This window comes from Stenella coeruleoalba, assembly GCF_951394435.1.
Source record: "Stenella coeruleoalba genome assembly, chromosome: 11".
NCBI lineage: Eukaryota > Metazoa > Chordata > Mammalia > Artiodactyla > Delphinidae > Stenella > Stenella coeruleoalba.
This window is the reverse complement of record NC_137157.1, coordinates 84,822,461-84,845,305: the sequence shown is the minus strand read 5'-3', so window position 1 is coordinate 84,845,305 and position 22,845 is coordinate 84,822,461. Positions and strand designations below refer to the sequence as shown.

The 22,845-nt window shown below is 37.1% G+C and overlaps 1 protein-coding gene across 11 annotated transcripts in view; it reads right to left on the bottom strand.

Annotated features, from left to right (window-relative positions):
• Positions 1-6,156: 6,156 nt before the first annotated feature.
• Positions 6,157-22,845, bottom strand: part of ABCC9 (ATP binding cassette subfamily C member 9) — a 331,111-nt gene continuing 314,422 nt past the window's right edge. For 9 of the 11 annotated variants that reach the window (XM_079936823.1, XM_079936829.1, XM_079936822.1 and 6 more), the window contains 7 exons: positions 22,156-22,286; positions 21,329-21,407; positions 19,334-19,442; positions 17,866-17,969; positions 15,494-15,627; positions 13,403-13,465; positions 6,157-8,755 (listed from right to left, as the gene is read on the bottom strand). In XM_079936823.1, coding sequence (XP_079792949.1) covers positions 8,618-8,755; positions 13,403-13,465; positions 15,494-15,627; positions 17,866-17,969; positions 19,334-19,442; positions 21,329-21,407; positions 22,156-22,286 — 758 coding nt within the window. In that variant the 3' untranslated portion in view covers positions 6,157-8,617. Of the gene's footprint in view, positions 8,756-13,402; positions 13,466-15,493; positions 15,628-17,865; positions 17,970-19,333; positions 19,443-21,328; positions 21,408-22,155; positions 22,287-22,845 lie in introns of those variants that run through there. The other 2 variants (XM_079936819.1, XR_013830487.1) reach the window with 2 other exon arrangements.

Genomic DNA, 22,845 nt, shown 5'->3' with positions numbered 1-22,845 from the left:
TTCCCACTAGCTATCTACCTTACGTTTGGTAGTGTATATATGTCCATGCCTCTTTATCGCTTTGTCACCGTTTACCCTTCCCCCTCCCCATAGCCTCAAGTCCATTCTCTAGTAAGTCTGTGTCTTTATTCCTGTTTCACCCCTACGTTTTTCATGACATTCTTTGGTATCTGCCCTCTTTCACTCAATACAATATTGGTGAGCTTTGGCTATGTTGTTTCATACACCAGGAATAGTATTTCCTTGAGTGGATAAGCCACCATTATTTATCCATCTTCCCATTGTTGGGCATTTGGGCTGGTTTTTTTTTTTTTGGTTTTTTCACTCTTATGAATTGAGCTGCTCTTAACATTTCTGTACAAGTCTTTTTGTGGACATAAGCACTCATTTCTCTTGGACAGGTGCCCAGGAGTGGAAATGTTGAGTCCTGGTAAAGGCACAGATTTAGCCTGAGTAGAAACAGCCAGTTTTTGACACTGGTTGTGCCATTTACACTCTCTCCAACAATGTGTGAGAGTTCCACCTTCACCAACACTTGGTATTGTTAGTCTTTGTGGTTTTAGTCATTTCAGTGGGTAGGTAGCTGTTTGTTTTGTTTTTAATTTTAAATTTGCATTCCTGATGAAGAATGATATTGAGCACATTTTCACATCCTTTTTGGCAAACAAACATATTTTTAAATCTCTTATAGATTGTTTTATTATTTCTCATTCTTGTGCTAATATCCCTATTTGTTGTGTCTCTTGATTCCCATCCTGGTGGTTTTAATTTTGAGTGTGAGTTCACTTAATTTTTTATGTCCTCCCCAGGACGGGTAGGTTGTACCCCGGAAGACTGATTTTGCATTTGCCCTTTCCAGAACCCCAAGGATATCAATATTCTGGAGCCATTTTTATATAATATTTCAGCTTGAATATATCATCTCACCATTGTAAAGTTAGAATCATATCAAGTTTTTTAAAAAGGGAAAAGCTTATTTTCTGACTTAAAAAATCCCTATAGTACTATTAAGATGTGGTCTATGTAGTGGGTTCTCAATGCTGATATTTCATACCAGAATGTGCTTTTCAAATCATAAAATTCTTTCACCATCATTTAATTTAAAAGATTCACAAAAACTCGATGAGGCCAGCAGGCGGTTGTTATCACGCCATCTTGTTTTCCTTTTTGCAAATGAGGAGATGGAAACTCAGGCTTTCAATGATAAGTCCAAGGCCATACATTCGATATGTGATAGAATCGAAACTAGAAGCCAGGTCTTCTAATTCCTGGTCCGGTTTCTTTTTCAATATATTCTATGTAGACTGACATAATTCTTTGTTATTATAGATCATATATAATATATATGATCTATAATAATATATATATAATATAAATAATTTATTTCCAAGAAAAGTTAAATGATTAATTTAATCATTAGTCTAGTATAGCACATGGCTATGAGTATGAGCCTGGAAATCAGGTTGCCTGCGTTTGCATCTCATTTCCACTAACCCTTTGGCAAATTAGCCAATCTGTACCTCAATTCTAAAATGGGGATAATAATGCTTACCTTATAAAGCTTTTGTCAAGATTAAATGAGAGTGTACTTCTAAGGCTCATATTATATCTTCTCAAGATATGTTAGCTATTATTATCCTTTCATCAAATTTTTAATGAGATGGTTTATGCAATATGCACTCTACTGATATCTGCATTGATTTCACATTGCTCCTTTCTTCTGTGCCCCCGGGAATTTGCTTCTCTTATGTTGTTTGATATAAGATGGTACTAGACACTTCAGCGATTATATGATATTTAAATCATAAATCATTCTGTCATCTCTATGTTTTATTGGCACATGTAGCTAAGCTTTATTAAAATATTATTTAAGCCAAGAATTTCCCATGAAATACTAGGCTTGCTAATTTTTTCCCTACGTTTTTGGCCAAAAGCCTAGATGCCTTGCGTTTCCAATATAATATTTTACTGCATTTAATATATGCTGCAAGTTGTCAGGTGGGAACAAAGAAAAGAAGCTCCTATTTTCAGGTGAAATTGTGTCACCCCCCAAACCTGCCTTCTGCCACTTTCTCTTTCCTGTTTGCCAAGGACACAGTGAATTCAGTGTCTGGGCCGAGTGCTTGGCACTTAGAAATGGAAGTGATAGATCACTGGGAGAAATGGGTGCTTCTATCTAAAGTATGCTTGTGATTGTCATATGTGCTGGGGATCCTGAAATGAGAAGGATGGTGCAGCTCTAGGTGAGTGTCACTGCTCATTTTGAATGGGTGGCTGTGAGGAAATGTCTCACAGGCTGTGTGTTATGCAGTCATTGCCACAGGGAAATAAAACTTGGGCTTAAAAAGTCAATATTTGGAAGTTACTTATGGCAGGAGATTTTGTCTTGTTTTCTTATTTTAAAAGCAAATTATATCCTTCTTTGGACTTTGCTTCTCTCTGGAGCAAAGGTAGGGTATGCGAACATGTGAAGAATGCACGAGAGTTTAGTCAACTACCTCACTTGAGTGCTCATGTGATTGAAGAATGGTTCTCCCTCCTTCCAATTTTCCTTTATCTTCTGAAAATAATCAGTAGCCAGCCCAGTTTCATCGCTCTTTCCCTGGAACTACTGGTTGTGAGTGAGGTTTGTATTCTTGCTTTCAGGTCACTCTCCAGACTGTGTGAAATTCACCTCAGCAGAAGACATGACTTCCAATTGGCTCAGACCTTCTGGCCACAGCTTTTTAGGCCAGAGATTGATTCTTGACCCAAAGTGAAGTGATGCAAATTTGTCCAGTCACACAAAAGATCAAAAGATCAGCTGGACAAAGTAGATTCCTTGCTGGGTACTTGGAAACAGACAATCTGAGAAGTGAAGGTAGTGAGTTGTGGGCCCAGGGGCTCCAAGATGTCATCTAAGATAGGAATGGTCAGAAAGGCCACACACAAGATGAGGAAGGAGTGGACAGAGGGATGGAAATGGCAGCTCAGAAGGGAAGAGGAAGCTGAGAAGCTTGAGACAGAGAGACAGTATCAGAGAGTGGACGGTCTTTAGAACTGGCCCAGTCCTCACTCTTCCTGACACCCAATAATTCTGCATTTCCTAGATTCCAATGCACAAATCTCCATTCGATACCACCCCCATCTTTCTACTTCCATTCTCTGGTGTTTAAAAGTGCCATCTCTGGGGTTTGCCTGGTGGTGCAGTGGTTGAGAGTCCGCCTGCCGATGCAGGGGACACGGGTTCGTACCCCGGTCCAGGAAGATCCCACATGCCGCGGAGCGGCTGGGCCCGTGAGCCATGGCCGCTGAGCCTGCGCGTCTGGAGCCTGTGCCCCGCAACGGGAGAGGCCACAACAGTGCGAGGCCCGCGTACCGCAAAAAAACCAAAAACAAACAAAAAAACAGTGCCATTTCTGGAGTCGGACAGAGATCAATGATTAAATCCATGATTTTGGGGTAATTCATTTAAATCCTAGCCTCTGTTTTCTCATCTGTAAAATAAATACAATAAAGATAGTTATTTCAGAAGATTTTATACTAATTTTAATATACTAGAAAGCTTTGTACTACTCTGGCAAATAATCTCCCTGAATCACACTCTGTTACTCAAAGGTGACACTTAGCAGATACAACAAATTATCAATCAAGACGAAGTAACCAAAGTTTATTTTCATGCAAACTTCCTTAGTAGGGAGACAACCATCTTTCAAAAATGCCTGGTTACTAGCTTTCATGACATTATTAGTATTGTTAATTAATTTATTTATTTAAAAAAATTTTTGACTGTAACGCATGGCATGCAGGATCTTACTTCCCTGACCAGGGATCAAACTCATGCCCCCTGCAGTGGAAGCCCAGAGTCTTAACCACTAGACCACCAGGGAAGTCCCCATAACAATTATTATCATTCCTTTGTTGAACTAAAAAGAACCTGCCCACCATAACCCAGCAATGTGTTGCTACTGTTATCTTAAAAACTGGTAGAAAAGGTGGGTTGAACTTCCTATCACTGGAAATACATTTTATTAGCATTTCTCAGCCTTCTGGCTAAGACCAAGTGTGGAAATACATTTTATGATTTATCAAGAAGTGAAATTTCTTCCTAAGGGGATTTTTTCTGTCTGGAAGAAACACTAAGAATATTATGATTATAAGCATCTCTTTCTGCCATCCATTCTAAGCACTTGTATTTGACTTATCTATGCATTGTGTTAATGTGTGCTGTAAAAATTCACAGCAACTATGCACTTCCTTAGGGCAGCAAGTTAAGATAGAAGTGACTCTATCTAGGATATGTATGTGGGGGGGGCCACGCATATTGAGAGGTTGGGAGATAGATTGTAACCTGTGAAAAAGGGTTAAGAGTAAACTTCACTGGAGGATTCTGTTTATGCCTGCTTTCAAAGGGTTGATGAACATTTTGGGTCTCTGAAAGAAAGAGATTAGGACTTTTTTAAATTGCTCTTAACTAGTGTTGGAACAAAGTTCCAACTACTATGAGTCAAAGTGCAAATACCTAGATATGGAAGAGTTGGCCTAAATCCACTTAGCCCCGATAATATTAAAGGTCAACTGTCTTTCACTTAATAAAAACTGATAACGTGAATAAATAGCACATACCGTAGCCCTAAGAGAAAAATGGAAATGAAGCAGCATTGGCCAGTGTTGCTGTTATATGAACAAGTTACTTACGCGAAGGGCAGATTAAGTGATAAAAAATAGTTGTCTGAAAACAAAGCTCTTTGCCATTAATATGCAGTATACATTTGGAGATGGTCTCTGATGGTTGGCGGCACTAAAATCACAGGCTTTCTTCTTTGAGCCAATTAACTTATTTAGCCAGGTATGGCTCCCTTGATCTTTGTCAATTTAGAAATAGGGCACTGGTGACCACAGTGTGAATGATAAGGGAAATTAGCTATAGTCCCTAGAAAAAGAAATAATTTAAATACCATGTAGTAGATATGTAGAATGACTATATCAGCTTTCATATGTCAGCGATGATGATACCTACGGGAAAAATGTGAAGGTGGCAAGGGGAGTAATCATCACAGGTAATTTGTCTTCCTTCCATATTGTGAAATATCGTTAGTGAAACCTACCCACAATGATCACATTTACACACTATAAACATTTTGGAAATATGACTTCAAACTCAGCAGAATAACGTGCAAATGATTCAACAGGGAATTCAGATGTGGGTAAAAAAAGCTTTACGTCTTTTTAAAACCCCTTAGATCACATATTGCTGATTAAACCACAAAAGAAAATCACGTTCAGAGTCCTTGTTTATATATTCTCAGCTAAGATTCAGTTCATTTCACTATGTTTCCTTCATGACGGAACTAAGGCAGTTCATTCAATGACACCGATAGGTTGTCATAACCTATCCAGGATAGGTTAATGGCAGCAAAGATAGGAAGCGTGTGGAAATCACCTCCAGCGTGTTATAGCTCCATGTTATGCACAATAAAAAGAAATGAGAGTGGTGACTGAGGTAGATCAGCGATTCCCAAACTTGGCTAATTATGAATCTCATCGAAAGCATTTGCTAGAAATACAGAGATAAGCCCTTTCACTGGAGAGTTTGGGCTAGGTGAATCTTACTTATGCTTGAGCAAATCTTGTAAATGACGTATAGTTACTAAAGAAAAAATTAAACAAGTTACAGGATACAGCCTCTTGGCTACTGTTTCTTGTTCTAAAAGGCTAAGATTAGAAGACTGCATTTAACTTTGGATAATGGATTACTAAGGGAATTATTATAGTAGTATAAGTCACAGAACTCCAAAGAATGTAGTACAAAATGTCATAAAAGATATATTGGAAGGCAATCATAAGAACTGATCAATAAACCTTGGGGAAAAGTCCAGACATCCAGCTATTTAATTAGAGACGTAACAAAACTTATTGATATAGTTGTTCCACTTGATGGAAACTTCCCTAGAGCCTACATATAAAGCTAATGAAGTGCATGACTGTGGCAGATGTGAAACAAAATTGTCAAAGCACGATCAGGTACTGTCTTGTCCACTTGTGTTAATTTACATCTATTGATCAGTCGTGATTGATCCCCAATGGTATTATAAGTGAAAGAATAATCATCCTTCTTAATTAAGCAAACAAAAAGAGTAATTTATTATATAATACCAAAGCAATATATTTTCACAGTAAACACAACACAGAAAGTGAAGAGTTATAGGCACATGGTGAAATTAATCAGTGGATCAATCAACGATACTTATTAGGGCCTGCTGTGGTCCAGGCACTTGTATTTTATGGCAAGGGTACAAAGACAAACAAGACTTGGTCCCAGACCTCAAGTATCAGTTACTTAGGAGGGTCTTCTCTTCTCTAGTCTAGAGCGAAGTTGACTTTTATATTGATTGTGGGGAGTAGCATAAAGGAGAGGATGCACAATCCTTTAAGAGAAGTATTTTTTCTCTCTCAACAATATCAAGAATCTATTTTCACATAAAGATTTATGTATTTACTGCTTTTAACAAATATTAAGGAATTAAAATTGGTAAAATCGATTTGGTTAATTAAGTGTAACATTTGTGAATGTGAAATTTGATTAGGTAAAGGCTGGTCTTCTTCTATATATATGTACTTATTTAGTAAAATATTATTTCAGGATGAGTCATTTCTATATTCAATAGATCATACATATAACACAATAAATGATGAAACAATTTAAAAAATCATCCTTGACTTTTCAATTTAGTTTTGTAAACAAACACTCAAGTGACTAAAAGTTATAAGGAAACCAGTGACCACTTGGGTGTAAAAATGGTAAACGTGACTTTCTGTTTAGTGTTATTAGATATGCTTCTACTGACGTTGCCTGGATAGCAGTAGAATTTACAAATATTGTGAGGGATTACGTCAGTGGATAAATCCCAGTTTCTCTGTGAGATTGAGGTATAACTTGGTAACAAGCATCATGTAAATTCAGCCTTACAAAGTATCTGAATGCCAGAAATACTTAGAGGAGATTGGTGGAATGTTTAGAAAATATTTTCAAGATCAAATCAATAGTTACTGATTCTGTTCTGTTTAGCTTTTAGGAAACAATAAGAGGATTTTTCTCCCAATGAAGTTTTATATATACAACAAAAGGTGACAATTTGAGCTAAATAACATAGAACATTTTTGTCCATCCTCGTGAAACTTATTTTAGGTAAACATCAGGCAAGCATGAATACACAATACAATAAATTGAACACAGAACTATAGGGACGGAGCATATATTCTCTTTTTTCGTCAATCATAATTCTTCACAATCTTACAATGCCCATGGATCCTCACATGAAAATCAATGATATGTATACAAACAGGTACAGAATTGCAGTAGAAAGCTTTGGCTGCTAGCATGACAGTGAAGGTAACTTTTGATATTTTTTGAATCTATTAATTTACATTTAAGCAAGCATAATACTAATACGTCATACATTTTAATGCACTGTGAACATGCACATTAAAATTAGAATAACATTTTTGATACACTTTTCACATGTACATTAAAATTAGAGCAGGAGCAAATGTATACATGTGTGACACCATTGGGCATAAATGTCTAAAAGAAGTACACTCTTCCACCTAGAAACAGATACTTGTTTTACATATATATGTACACCTACAGATGTATATGTATGTATGTATGTATGTATACATATATCCTGTGAAAATAAGGCCACTTGCCTGTGCTCCCTAATCTTGAATAATGTGGAATTTTAGGGCTTGAGGATCATAATCACATCTAATGATTAAATAAACCATAAAAAGCTGTAGCTGACCTGCCACTGAAAGGTTGAGCCTAATTACTCTTTGAACTTCAGTCTGGAAAGGGCACAATATGCCTGATATCTTAAGAACTCTCCTCTTACTAGACAGGGAAAAATGGAACCTTGGGTATAATTTGTCAAATTTTCAAACTCTTTTCATGATCTTTCTAGTGCAGGTTTTGGCTTTACAGCATTATTATAAATGTGATGATTTCTCGGTGACAGGAAACAATTTAGATGAAAAAAAGAGACTGCTAAAAGAAGCATCAGGATTACTAATGTTAATGAAATGGAAAATATTCTCAGACCCCAGATAATGAATTTGAGTGTTTCACTTTCTAACTGAGTAGAAAAGCTGTCTACCTCTTATTTTCTTCCAATAACATGTGGAGACACCAACAAAAAGGAAAATATATTCTTATAAATCAGAGTACAATAATACTGAACACTCATTATAACTTCTATGCCTGAGAGATATTTACCAGACTTAAACATAGCAGTTGATTTACCACTTAAAGTACATGTTTTAATACAACCTGTTATTCTTAAAGGTGATGTGACTGAATCTTTAGAAAAAAGCATCAGTAATAAACATATTAAGCAGTAATAGCTTGGAAAGCAAAACAAAACAAAAAACAAGGAAGAATAAATGTCAACATAGAAAACACAATGTTCACTGGTAAAGTGATATCGTTACTAACTACAAAATTCCACAACGTAACAAGTAAGCTTCACAAAAGCATATAAAAGTTTAAGATGCCACTTTCCAAAGGCCAAGCTGATGATCCTTTAAGTATGTTATGACAGCATTATTTTAAATACACGTATGGTTTTAAGACATTCCTTCACATGTCTGCGCGAACAAAAGAAGCAAATACTCCATCTTCCTGGGCCAAGAGGCTTTCTGGAGTGTCATATTCTAAAATATTTCCTCGCTTCATCACAATAACTAGGTCTGCCGTCAGAATAGTGTGAACCCGATGCTGTGAGTGAAAAAAGAATAAATGTATTCGTTATAAATTTCAGGACACCAGCCAAAGCAAGGGAAAATGCATATTTCACTGATTATTCAAGGACATTTCTTTATCTTGGGAAGCCAGGAGGTGCAAGAAGCGCAGCCCCTCTTTTTCTTTCTTATTTAAAGTATGATTGATTTACATACTTTTAAACACCAGCCAGTATGGTCTTATATAGGCTGTATTAAATTGGGTGTAGCTAATACAGTAGTTTCATCATTTTCATGGAAACGTGAGTAGGCTAACAAGTGTTTGTTAAGTAATTAAATAAGAAGAGTCATCGTGAACCAGTTGGGTTATAGTTTAATCTACACTAAAATTATCTCTTGAGTAGAGTCAATAATTCCGTGGGCTGACACACAATTTGAAGAACTCTGGAAGGTGGTTCAATTCTAGTAAGACCATGAGGGGAAGTCCATTCTGGCATGCAGTGTTAAAATGAATTATCCAGGACTTTAGGTAGGCATGCTGTCTCTCTGCCTTTAGAGATCACTGCCACTCATTCATTCTCTCTTCCCACATGGTACCATCTGGAGAGAAGCTTTGGTGTTAGTAATTCATCATTATAAAAGCTACCACCTACTGAGCATATATCATACATTAGGTACTCCACACAAATACTTGTTAATCATCAGAACATTCCTCGAATGTGGGTGTTATCTCTCCCACTTTATAGGCGAGAACGCTGGGGTTCATAGAGGTAAAGCAAAAGCGTATCACACAGATAATAAGTAGCGGAACCAGCAACCATACCAGACTTATTAACTTCAAAGTGTGAGCTATTTCCACCATTTTGTTGGGAGGATCTGGTACTTAGAGGATTGTTCACCTGTCATTCTTAGCATCATGGTTAAGAATGCAGGCTCTGGGGCTTCCCTGGTGGCGCAGTGGTTGAGAGTCCGCCTGCCGATGCAGGGGACACGGGTTCGTGCCCCGGTCCGGGAAGATCCCACATGCTGCGGAGCGGTTGGGCCCGTGAGCCATGGCCGCTGAGCCTGCGCGTCCGGAGCCTGTGCTCCGCAACGGGAGAAGCCACAACAGCGAGAGGCCCACGTACCGCAAAAAAAAAAAAAAAAAAAAAAAAAAAGAATGAAGGCTCTGAAGTTACAATGGACTCATGTTTTGGTTGTGCAACCTCGAGCAACAAACAACTTTTGTATGCTTCACGTTTCACATCAGTGAAATGGTGGTCGTCATAGTACCTGCCTTGGAGAACGGTGGTGAGGATCAAATGAGATAATCCATGTAGAAAAAAATTCAGGACTTTGTCTGATACATATGAGCAAATAATAAATGTCAGCTGCTATAATTTTTTTATCGTTAGGATTTACAAGGGAAAAGTCTTTGCCGTGGACCTTTTCACTACTCTTGCTAAGATAAGTGCTGTCCCACGGAAATATAATGTGAGTCACAAATGTGAGGCACGTGTAATTTTAAATCTCTTAGGAGCCACATTTTACAAGCGCAAATAAGCAGGTGGAATTTATTTTAGTAATGTATTTTACCAATATACCCCAAATGTTACTTCAACATGTAACCAATATAAAAATTATTAATGAGATCTTTTACTTTCTTTTATTAGTATTAAGTCTTTGAAATCCAGGATGTATTTCACACTTACAACACCTCTCAATAGGACCAGCCACATTTCAAGTGCTCAGAGCCACATGTGGCCAGGGCCCATCACATTGGACCTGGACTGAACAGGTCAAAACATCAGTATGAAGATGGGACTGCCGAACCTAGACATATCATTTCTCTAGCTGGTACACAGTCTTCCAAAGCGTCTTCTCCTAACAATCCAAAGTCCAGCCTAACGCCATCCCCAGAAGCAAAGGCTTATCACTTGCCCTGAGCCATGCAGATGGGGTAGTCTCAATGCTCACGCTTTCAGAAAAGCGAGCAATCCTGGCTGGCACTCACAACTAGAGGGGAAAAGCAACATGAATATGGAATGTGATAAAGATGACAGCTTAGAACATTCACCACTATTTTCAACATCCATAGACAAACCTACCTCATTCACTAAATACAGGTAATGAATGGGATATATTTAGGAATTATCACACTTTGAAGGATAATGTTTACCTATCTTTAGAATGGACCAGAGCCACTTGCATTCCCATGCATTTAGAAAAAAAATAAACATAATGAGCTATTTAATAGCTGCTATGCATTCCCTTCAAAAAAATTAGTTCTTCAATAACCATATCATAGATATTAAAAAAAAACCTGGCTTCTAAATCCATAAACAGAATATTATAAACATTGCCTTGATATTCTAAAATAATGTTTACTTTTAAAAATATTGAAACACGTGGCCTATAGAAATAAATATATCAAGTGTTTATTCTATTACTCCAAAGTATTTTTCACTTGACGAAGTACGGTATCAATTGTCATAGCAATGATGAAATTTTCAAAATGCTCCAGAGAAATTAATTTCATCAAGAGCGAAGAATAGATCACCTTCCTTAAAAAAATGCCACGCACTATTTTGGGGTATGAGCGCTGCTTTTTCGAAGCCTGAGAAAGTTATCTTAAAAGTTATTCCACAATTTTCAGCGGTAGTTACCAAAAGTAACAGAACAGCTTTTATCAGGGAAGGAAAAATAGTTACTCTTAACAGAGCTGAGGGTTGTTGTACAAGGGGTCTACCACAAATTGGTGGAGTTCTCCTTCCTATAAGCCTGGTAAAAAGAGTTGATCCCACAGTAATCTGTTCTCCTCTACAGCTTTCTGTGTGTCCAGGGGAGAGAACTCTAGGTATTCTGGTGGCCACCTCCACACTGGTGGTCTTGAAAGGAAGAATGGGTAAAAGATAGTCAAGTACACAGAAAAGTAACAGTGAATGTAGAACAGAAATCAGGTAAGAGAACATATTTTTTTGATGAAAAAATACAAATTATGCTCAAGTATCTTTCAGGTGTTGACTAAATGGGAGCACCCAACAATACCATGCTTCATGCAGAGTAAAGAAAACTAGTTCTTTGAGTAAACAAAGGTCTGTTTTTCCCCTTTTAACCTGCCTTTTTCAGGGGAGCAGGAAGGTCTTCCTCCCCATCTCTTCAGTGAGAAAATTCTGGGAAATATTATAGAAACATTTTTCAAGTTAGCCAATTCTCTCACCCATTAAGTCATTCACACTTTAGTGTGAATGAGTTAATCACGCGACTCCAGGGCAGAAAGAATCACAGAGTTCACTGGGAAAGTGAGAGAAAGTGGATTTCTTTTTACTTAGGCCCAGTTTACAGAAGGTGGGCCCTGATGGGGAATCATTTCCAGCCACCCTGAAAAAGCTGCACTTCAAAGGGTACCCTTTCTCCCATGCATCATTCACAAAACTGGAAGCGCAAGCAAGCACTCCATACATAACTCCTATGACTCAACTGTTAAACTTAAGTAATTATTAAGTTAAACGATGCATTCTTCAGGACAGGTAAGGAGCATCACGTGTACGGTACTTTAAGGACGCTTACAGAACATCCTCAAGGAAGAGCAAAAGTGTTCCTTAAGATAGAGGTAAATCTGGGTCCAGGTTTCCCGACTCTCTCTCTCGTGCACGTGTACATTTGAAAACATTCAAGTGCCTCATTTGTACTGAGCACGGTGGCACCCCGGTTGAACTGATTTGTATAATAATACCCTGTAGTTGGTTCCCTCAACACCTCCCTCCCCTCTAATCTCTGCCTTCGCTGGGCCTTACTGGGGGGAGGTTGCTAAGATAACTACCAGAGAATGGCCTACTTGGCAGAGTAGCTCAGGATGTCTACTTGTTGGTCATCACCAAAGTGGTAAAGAGGCCATTCTTGACAGCGAGCAAGTTGGGAACAGTATCACACTCCACTAATATACCCTCAGATAAGACTAAAACAATGCCTGCATCCAAGATTGAAGAGACACGGTGCTGGAGAGAAAAGAAAAAGGGAAAGAAGAGAAAAGAATCAGCAAGAGGGAAAAATGTCTAAGCAGTTCATTTAAAAAGTAGTTCTGTTAAATGTAAGCCTAAATGTCAATAAGAATCCATCCATCTGCAAAGAGGAAGAGACAAAACCATGGCCTCTTTGAAGTAAGCTATAATGGGCATTACAAAGATTTAAGCATTTTTTTCAATTTGATTATCTTCTCTTGAGGACGAAGGCCCTGGCAAGGCAGAACAGCTGTCTCATTGTCTCTTTGCAAACAGCTAAGTAAATAGGAACATAGAAGTTAAGTGCAAATAGTAGCAGACTAGGGAGTCAAACCAATGAATTTTGCTTCTGAAACTGATCATCAGACAATTCGATTATTAAAAGGAAGAATAATCCCATATGAACTGCCATCTGTATCTGGTGAAAAAGTACAGGCCACGACCTGCTGGAATCCCGAGACTGAGAATGTTCTTTCATTGTAACCTAGCAGAGGAAGGTAGGGCAGACGGCTTGGAAAAAAACAGTGCAAAGGCTTTCAAACCATAGCTGTTCTTTTTTTGTTGTTTCTTTTTTTTGTACAGATACAGAAATATTAGCAGAGAAATACATGATTCAGCATATTTTAATTGCTCAAAAATAAAGAATATTGAATCTTGGAAGAAAAACCAAAGAGCAGTAAATCAACTCTGTCGCCCATACTTACAGCTATTGTAACAACGGTGCGGTCTGCAAAAGCTGTCATTACCACTTTCTGCAAAATGTTTTCCTGCCAAAAAATAAATAGAGTCTGAATTTTCTCTGGACTACTTTCTCTTGCCATAATATTGATATTGCGTCCCTAAGAACAAGGCTTCAACATGCCCAATCTCTTCCGAGAACTCTCACTGCTAAGTCTTCTGCAGAAGGCCTAACAGGGAGCAGTGCCCAGCAGCAAGCTCTGGCTGGCTTCTGTAGTGTCTTCAAAATGCAAATAAAACTCAGCTTATCAACTAGGAATGACTGATAGATTTATTGCCAAGAAACTGAATAAGGAAAATGAAACCAAATGGGTGTGGAAATGCTCACTTGAGTTATGCCATAAAAAGGATGTATTCAAAACTAATAAAACCCTAAAATAGTGTTAAGTTTTGTGTCAGAAAAGGAAAAAATAAAGTACATGCTAAAAATTTGGATTTTGACCCATAAAAGTACATTCCAGGCAGGAACTATTTTTACTCCCACCACAAACCATTGTTATCATTATATTTTAAAAGCTGTCCTGGGTAAGAATTCTACCTCTATCCTAGAAAAAATGCTCGATTACCTAAGTCTTAAAGTGAAGGAGCTATTTCTTCCAATCACATGGTTTATTACCAATTAATTCATTGTTATTCTCCCTCTTTCTCTCTCTCTCATCTTTACTGAGGCAGTACTATCCTTACAATAAGCCACAATATTGTAAGAACTTAGTAATTAATACTAATTTTGATGTAGTTATGTTTACTTAGTGAAATGGCTTCATTAGAAACTACTTCATTGCCTTAAATTATCTTAACTCGGAGAAGGATATATAAACTTTGAATAGGTACTTTAACTGATTAGTCTTACTTAATACAAGTAAATGATGTCAAATTAGCACCTCCATATATATGGCTCTTAATAATCTTGAAGCTGTTTCACCTTTTTGGGTAGTTTTATTCAATCTAAAGTGTACAGTAAGAAAAGAAATAAGATTTTTATTTTTGTCCTTTCTGATACCAAACTTTTAATATCAAGTTAACTTTTATAAGAACAACATTAATTGATAGCAGTTCAATGTGATATTTTCCCCACTCAATCACAGCCTTCCAGACAGATCCTTCTTGGACATATTTGACACTTTTTTAAAATTTAATTTTTCTTTTATATTGGAGTATAGTTGATTTATAATGTTGTGTTAGTTTCAGGTGTACAGCTAAGTGATTCAGTTATACATATACATATATCCATTCTTTTTCAGATTCTTTTCCCATATAGGTTATTACAGAATATTGAATAGAGTTTCCTGTGCTCTACAGTAGGTCCTTGTTGATTATCTATTTTATATACAGTAGTGTGTATATGTTAATCCCAAACTCCTAATTTATCCCTCCCCCTATTTGACACTTTTAAATGATTTCTTTCAAAAGGCAAAGTTTCTGCCTCGTTACCATGAATACATTGAGAAGGCCATTATTAATTCTAGCCAGCATTAATTATAATGACTCCATCTTCAAATTGCATTAGAAAATGATTGGTTTCGATTATCAATAGATTCTATTAAATAGAGATTTGGACACTTCATCTTAGAACTTCCATGACACAACACTTGAATACTTGAATACAGAACAGTACTCGCATCAACTGAGCCCTGGAATTTTACTGTTTTGAGGATTTATCAAAAAGTGATGGTACTGAAAAAAATAGATCTATGTGTATGTATAACTGAGTCACTTTAATGTACACTTGAAACTAACACACACTGTAAATCAACTATTATTCAATTAAAAAGAGGTAGAATGGAGAAAAATAAAGTAAAATAAAATAAAACTAGAAAAAAAGTGATGACAAATTTATATGATGTTTATTGGCAATAGGAGGTCCTTTAAAAGAAGAGTCAAGTCTCCTTTACTGAAATTCTGTTGTGCTGTATCATTGGTTGATCAAGGAGGTGGCTGAGAAGATACTCAAAACAATAGTACTGAGCATTCAGAATCCAATCAGGAAAAATAAATTGTAATTTTCACATGCATTTCTTCATCTCATCAATTTAAAGAAGCTTAGATAATGCACTCACTGTGGCCATGTCGATGGAAGCTGTCGCTTCGTCCATGATGAGAATACTGCTCTTGCGGACAAAGGCCCTGGCAAGGCAGAACAGCTGTCTCTGTCCAACGCTAAAATTCTCCCCACCTTCAGTGACAACTGCATCTAAGTCAAAAAAAGAAGCAAGGACTTCATTAAAGAAATGATACGAACGTTTTCCTTGGGCAAAGTAGTGGAAAACACATTATGTCCTACAAGAACATGCTGCATATCACTTTGTACTGATGCAAGGATTTCACATTGGAAAAGCAAAGAGGAACTTTAACTGGGGAAAATTAAGATGATCCTGGGTCACCCTGTGTTTGAAAACAGGTGGTAAATTCCCTCCTTATAGTAGGATATAAAATACTGTTAAACATTTTAAAGACTGGAAGACCTTGGAGATTATTTAATTATTTAATATAATTATCCAAGGCCCAGGGAGATGATGTGGCTTGCCCAAGATCACCTAGTTAACTGGTAGTAGAGCTTGATAAGAAACAGAATATTCTCAACTCCAATACCTGTTCTCCTTCCATTATATCATCCCCCTGGCCTTTAAGCTCCTAGTGGGTAAGGACTGGGTTTGTTTTTGTTTATCAATGTAACCCCAGTACTTACCACTTGGTATCTGACATAGTAGCTGAATGAAACTTTATTGCATGGATAAATGAGTTATGTCCTCATTATACTTTCTTTTTTTTTTTGGTTTCAACCACATTTTATAAAGTACTACTGTGAGTTTAGCTTAAGTTCTATTTCCAAAATAATCTATATTATTAGGATTGAAACACCTTTTAGTAGGGCTCTGAGAGGAAATTTCTATTGATTATTGCCTCACTGCATCAAATTCTTATAATTTCTCACGCCTGGAGGCTATGCATCTATTCTCCAAATTTTAATGTATATAATAAATAAAAAGGAAGCAGGACATGATGAATGTTCTTCACTAGAGTTGGCATGAACCAGATCATTATCAAACCACTGATGTAATCTTTATTAAGACAATGAGCATAAACGGTATTCAATTACATAGTGTAAATGCAATTCCCTGTTGCTTACACTGTACCATACCCCCAAATACTATGCCCATGATTCAAAACAGGTACATGCAGGTCTCATGTTAGTGAAGAGAACTATAAAGATGTAATTGTCTGCCTTTCCAATTATTAACGGGGGGAGGGCAGAGTCTCTAAATACCAAGGAAAAAAGGTCTGTAAGCATTATCGCAAGTAGACTTTTCAATTTTTCAAGTACATTTGCTGGGCTTTCCAGAGCAGACATCAAAAATTATTATGGGAAAGTTCACCCAGACCTCTGCAATTACTTCCACGGTGACACAGGCAAAGTCAGTAAAACTATCCTTAAAGACACGCTGCCCCAATTTCGTTTGTGGGATGCCTTTTCCTCGGGACTAAATTATCATCATAAAAGGTATTGTTTTTGAGTCTCCTTTCCCAAATAAACTAACAAACAAACATCATTTTATTTTGTGGGTTAATTAAAAAAAAAAACAAACTAGATGCCAAACAACACAATCAATTTGGCAACTACACATTATGTACTAAAATTAGAATACCAACCAACCACTACCTTTCCAACGTTTTCTTAAATGTGTTCGGGTTTTAAGGAAACAGAAGTCCAAAAACAGACGTTCGCTTTTATGAATAAAGACCATATCATGAACTCTCTCTTGTTTCATTAATCATGTTGTTCTTTCGTTATTCACATTGCTCTTTTGTTTTTATCATCGGTTATTTGCCAGAAATTATACTACATCTGGGACTGAATTTAACTCAGGGATCGTTTGAGTACATGTTTCATATCTTACACAAGTACCCAAACTGATCCTGCAGCTAGGTAATAGAAAATAATGTCTTCCAAAAAATTATGTTATGTAAGTAAAAGGAATATGCCCTCCTGGCAGCAAAGAAAATGGCTGCTACTGTGGAGAAAATACCTGCTTCTAAATGGTACCAAGTACTCTTTGGACCTAACAGCCTTTTCAGTCCGCTTATCTACCTACTGAGGGTTAGGCATTCATGTAAATCATGTGAGCAGAATGACCACAAGGAAACATTCTAATTAAACTGATCTATATCCATCAATGGTGGAAAGATTAAAGAGATAAATGTATTAATTGGAATATTTTGGCCTGCTCGCCTAGAACAGAAGGTTATAAGGTTTCATCCTCTTGCACCCCCTGCAAAAACACTAGATTTTGAAGTTGTCCTAATGACCTTTAGGAGATTATTTTAAACATAAGGAGATTTAACACTAGAATTATGTGAGTCCAGCAAAAAATGTAGATATGTGGAATTCATTGCATATGTAAAAAATAAATGTATCATTTAGAAAATATACCTAGACCTCCTGGTAGGGATTTGACCATATTCTTCAACTGAGCAATTTCTAGAGCTTCCCAAAGTCTGTCATCCGTGCATTTGCACTCCGGATCTAAATTAAATCTGTAGGAAAAAAAATCAGTTAATTAGTGGATAAATTTTAAAAATGATTTTTAATGTACATTTGCTTACTGCTGTTCTTTCCTTAAAATGTAAATCCTATTTGTTTTGGTTACTGCTGTACGCCCAGGATCTACAACAGTGCTTAGGATAGAACAGGCATTCAATTCATGCTTGATGGGTGAATGAATGACCTGAATGTTATGGGCAATGGTTTTCGATGATATCATTAGTAAGTTTAAATCCGTGATAAGATTTGATACAATTCATTAAATTGGATACATCTACTTTCATATTATGTATAATATAACTTGAAGAGTGTCTAGCAAAGTATTCCTACAGAACTGACATTAAATACATAAATCTATATGGGAACGTGCAATGCTATTTCAGATGAGCTATGCTGCACCAACCACAATAACAATATTCATAATAAATATAATCAGAGATATAGATTTACTATAATATTGCTAAATAATCTGATACGCCCAGAACTTTTAATTAAAGTAATTTTACAATTGAATATGGAGCAATCTTACATACATCTTCTCTTCAAGACAAGGAATATTTAGTAGAAGGTGGCAAATACTTTGCAGTTAAGTAGATAGAGGAGGGGAGCAAGAGAGAACAGAGGGTGGATGGAATGAGAGCGCTGATCTGGTGGATGATGACGCAGTGGGCCTTGCAGCTGGACACACTTTATTTGCAATGGCAGTGCTACCACTTACTAAGTATATGAACTTGGCCAAGCTACAGCTTCTCTGAGGTTCAAAATCCTCATCTGTAAAATGGGGGCAATAATGTGAACACTAGAGCAGTGCTCTGAGGACTTGATGAGATGATATATCAATATTTAAAGGACCTAGCAAAGAGTAGTACCTCCATTCTTTTTTTTTTTTTTTCATGAGAAACCACAAACCAGGCATGGAGAAGGCTGCAGCAGCTTCTTCAGAGCAATTTCGGCAGAAGGAGAAGTTGTGGGTGATGGGAGGGACTCAAGGTATTAACCAAACTCAATATCTGCTGAGGCCAGACCAGACACACAGAGATAGGCAGGGTGTCTGTAGGGTGGACACCTCAGAAATGTCTGCCAGGAATCACTGTCCCCAAGTACAGAGGAAAAAGGGACGTTTGTAGGGTCGGATAGAAGAGATGAACTTCTGGCGGCACAAAGGATGGGCTTCTATAGGTTGATTTAGCCACTCTAGGTGCCCCAATCCAAACTGTGGGACAGAACATTTGACCTCATCATCTTGGTGACAAACTTTCACACCTACCTGAAAAGCAATTCTGAGTAAAACCCTCCTGTGAGCCGAAGGGTAAGTCCTGAGGCACATGGGTTTCTGATGAATGAATACGTCACCTACCGAATAGAACCGCTGAATAGTATTGGATCCTGCAGAATGATTGAAAGTCTAGAACGCAGTGTGTGCAGCGGCAGTTTTGAAATGTCTATCCCATCAATGACAATCTTTCCTGTTAAAGAAAAACAAAAATGGCGGCATGTAGTCAAATCACGAGTAAAGTAATATCTGTTTACAGATTGGAAGTACTTTCCTAGTTCAGAACTGAAATTCAGAAGAGGAAGCTTTCCATTTAAGTATTAAAAACATCATGATATGTCTCTACGAAAAATATACATTTCGGTGATATCTGCTCTTATGTATTTTCTCCTAAAGGGATTTCCACTTTTTATGCAGTTTATGTGGTTCATACAAACCAAAAGTACTTTTTTCCCTCAGTGGTCCTCTTCCTTCCAATATTCCTTTATCCTATTCTTGGCTTTATCTTCCTTCACAGGACATTCTATATACATTTACTGATCTTTTTTATTGTCTCTCTCCCCCAACTAGAATACAAGATCGTTGAAGATGGGCATTTCTGTCTGTCTTATTCACTCGTTTATTGATTGAACAGTACAGTGCATTACAAGTAAGAAAGTAAATTCTATGACATAGGTATCACATTTTAGTGAATTTTTCCACACTGTACATAGACTTGCACAATCTTGACGTCCTTGCCTTTCCCTGATAGATTTATTTTATCATATCGCTTTGTGCAAAGACAATATTGCTCTATGAGATGAGAATGCCCAGAGAAGAATGGCAACTGGAGTCCCTTTTCCAGCTGGATTTAGACCCAAAAGCAGGCAAGATGTTAGCTTAAACTTTCTTTCAAGAATAATATATTATCTATTAAAATCTCAGTCACCTATAACGGTATTAAAAACAGTCATCATAGTCCTCATGGGGCCTGAAATGATGTTTCTGGACTCATGAGAATATGGCTAATCTAATATGTTTCATCACAACCACAGTTTTTTAATGAAAAGTTTCAATCAATTGTCTTTGGATCATGTAATTGGCTTATAATGCAAATCCCACAGAAAATCCTTAAAGTATCTGTGTCTTATTACCAGCCATGGAAAGAGCAAGCTGCTCACCTAGAGGCAGATACTTACCCCGTCACTGAATCTAAACCCCAAAGAACCTGCAATGACCACAGTTCAACTCTGTTGTTCATAAACTGACCTCTTTATCTCACAGAGCTGTTGTGTAGATTAAATTAAATAATATAAACTGTCAAAGGCGATAAAAATGTGAGGTACTATCACCATTATCACAATCATTACAGATAATAATAGTTAAGTACTTCCTGAGCTGATGGATCTCCTTTCATTCAAGATGGCATATGTGTGGGCCTATCTATAGGCCACTTGACAGACTAAATAATGACATATTTTTTCTAAAGCAAAGATTAGATGACTTCCATGTTCAATATTATTAATAATTTTGTGGATGAATAATTATTTTTGTATATTGTCAACGTGTGCTTGGCACTTTACAGCAATGGTTGCCTCCTAACAAAATGCTCAACATCATTAAACCATGTTATTAAGAAGATGATGGTAAGAGTCATGCACGAAAATTAAAATGCAGATTACTTATCTTCTTTTTATTCCTTTGATGGAAAGATATATATATATATATATATATATATTTAGTTTGCAGGAAGCGAGACAGTCTTTTCCTCTCTTCCTTCCTCTTGAAATGCCACCTCTATCTGTTGCTATTCAAAATGGATGGCCTTGTTTTCATTTTACCAATTGAATAGAATGGTCTAATAATAATATCTAGAGCTGAGTTTAGGACTAATAATTTTATTTCCCCAATTCTATGTTTTTTCTTTACTCCTAGACTGCTTATCTGGGATACCTGTCTCAAATCATGGGTTTCAGGACACACAGTACTTATAAATATTTACTTTTTACTTCTGCAGGATTAGGTAAGTCGATGTTGCATTTTTTTTTTTTTAAGGAAGAGCATCACACAGCTAATGAAAAAGTTTAGTTAGTAACTCACCATCAAATATATCAACCATTCTGAAGAAAGCCAGAGATAACGATGACTTTCCACTGCCAGTGCGACCACATATGCCCACCTAAGAAATCAACTGTCACTCAGAGAGAAGAGGACTCAGACAAAAGATAGAAAATAGGCAGAAGTATTTTTACCTTATGTAAGACACCATGATGAAACTGCAACTCTATGTAAACAGTTACATTAAAATAATCATTTTCTTCTCAGATCTCCCTTAGGAATTATCATTATTAAGCTAAAAACATGGGGTCTTCAACAAATCTTCAATGATTCCACTCTAACTCTTTTGATTTCTATGTGGGTGTGTTGTTTTACCTTTGTGGCTTCATGTTTGCATCTAGTATACTGTTGACCTAGCAAACAAGTGTTCCACTTTATCTTAGAAGTGATGATTTTATAACAAAATGTAAAATGAGTTCATTTTTCTGCATACTTGCTCTTTTTACAATAACTAAAATAAATCATTTTGGGACTAGAGCTAGTACAAACACAAACGTTCTCAAGGGGATATCTGGAATGGTCATGAGCCAAAAGCTAGAAATTTTGAAAAACATGCCTATTGTTCACATTCTTGATCTTCATGGGAGACGAATGAATCGCAATACAACTTAGAGAATGTGTATTTTATCTGGATCCACTCTCTCCCTTTTCTCTTTTGTGCAAATGGTCTGACCTATAAAGTGTAGGGAATATAATGGGAGCCCAGTGAGGCTGTGGTTGGCTGGGATGTCTAAAGAGCTCAGGTGGTAATGGAGTGGTTCCATCTGAGGGTTTGTATGAAATAAATCAAATGGCAGTGAATTCCATACCTTTTGCCCAGGTTTGATGTAAGCCTTGACGTGTTTAAGAACAGGCTTCAGATTATTTTCATATCTGACACACAGATCATGAATCTTGATCTCCCCTTCCTGAGGCCAGTGTTCTGGAACTTGAGAAGGATCTGGGGGGTGGAGATGGGGTAAGGGAAGAGAGAAAGAGACAGAGACAGAGACAGAGAGAGAGAGGTAGAAAGAAACACACACATACTTATATACATTTATACATACACACATAATTTTTTTCTAAATTGAAAGTAGTACTGAACCAAGTTCTGAGTTTTTTAAATTAATATTTCATTTAGAGTAAAAGCCTCTTGATTAAGAACTTTAAAAATAGCTTTTGTGTGTCTGTTTTGGAGCATTAATGGGCATCATATCTCCCAGCATTCCATCACTCAATTCTATTCGTAGTGGTTCATCTGTGAATGGATTCATTTGTTCACTCAGTTGGTCATCAAATATTTGAATGCTTCAAATGTGAAAGGTGTTGTGCAGGATGCTGGGAATATGGAGATGGAAGACATGCCTCAAGGTGCTCATTGTGCCCGGGGGACGCATGCAAGTGAGTTAGACCCTACAGGACTGCATGGAGAGTCACGTGATGGAGGCCAATCCGAGGTGTTCTGGGAGCAGAGATGGTGGTAACCCAAGAGTTCCAGGAGGGTTTCAAGTGGAGACGGT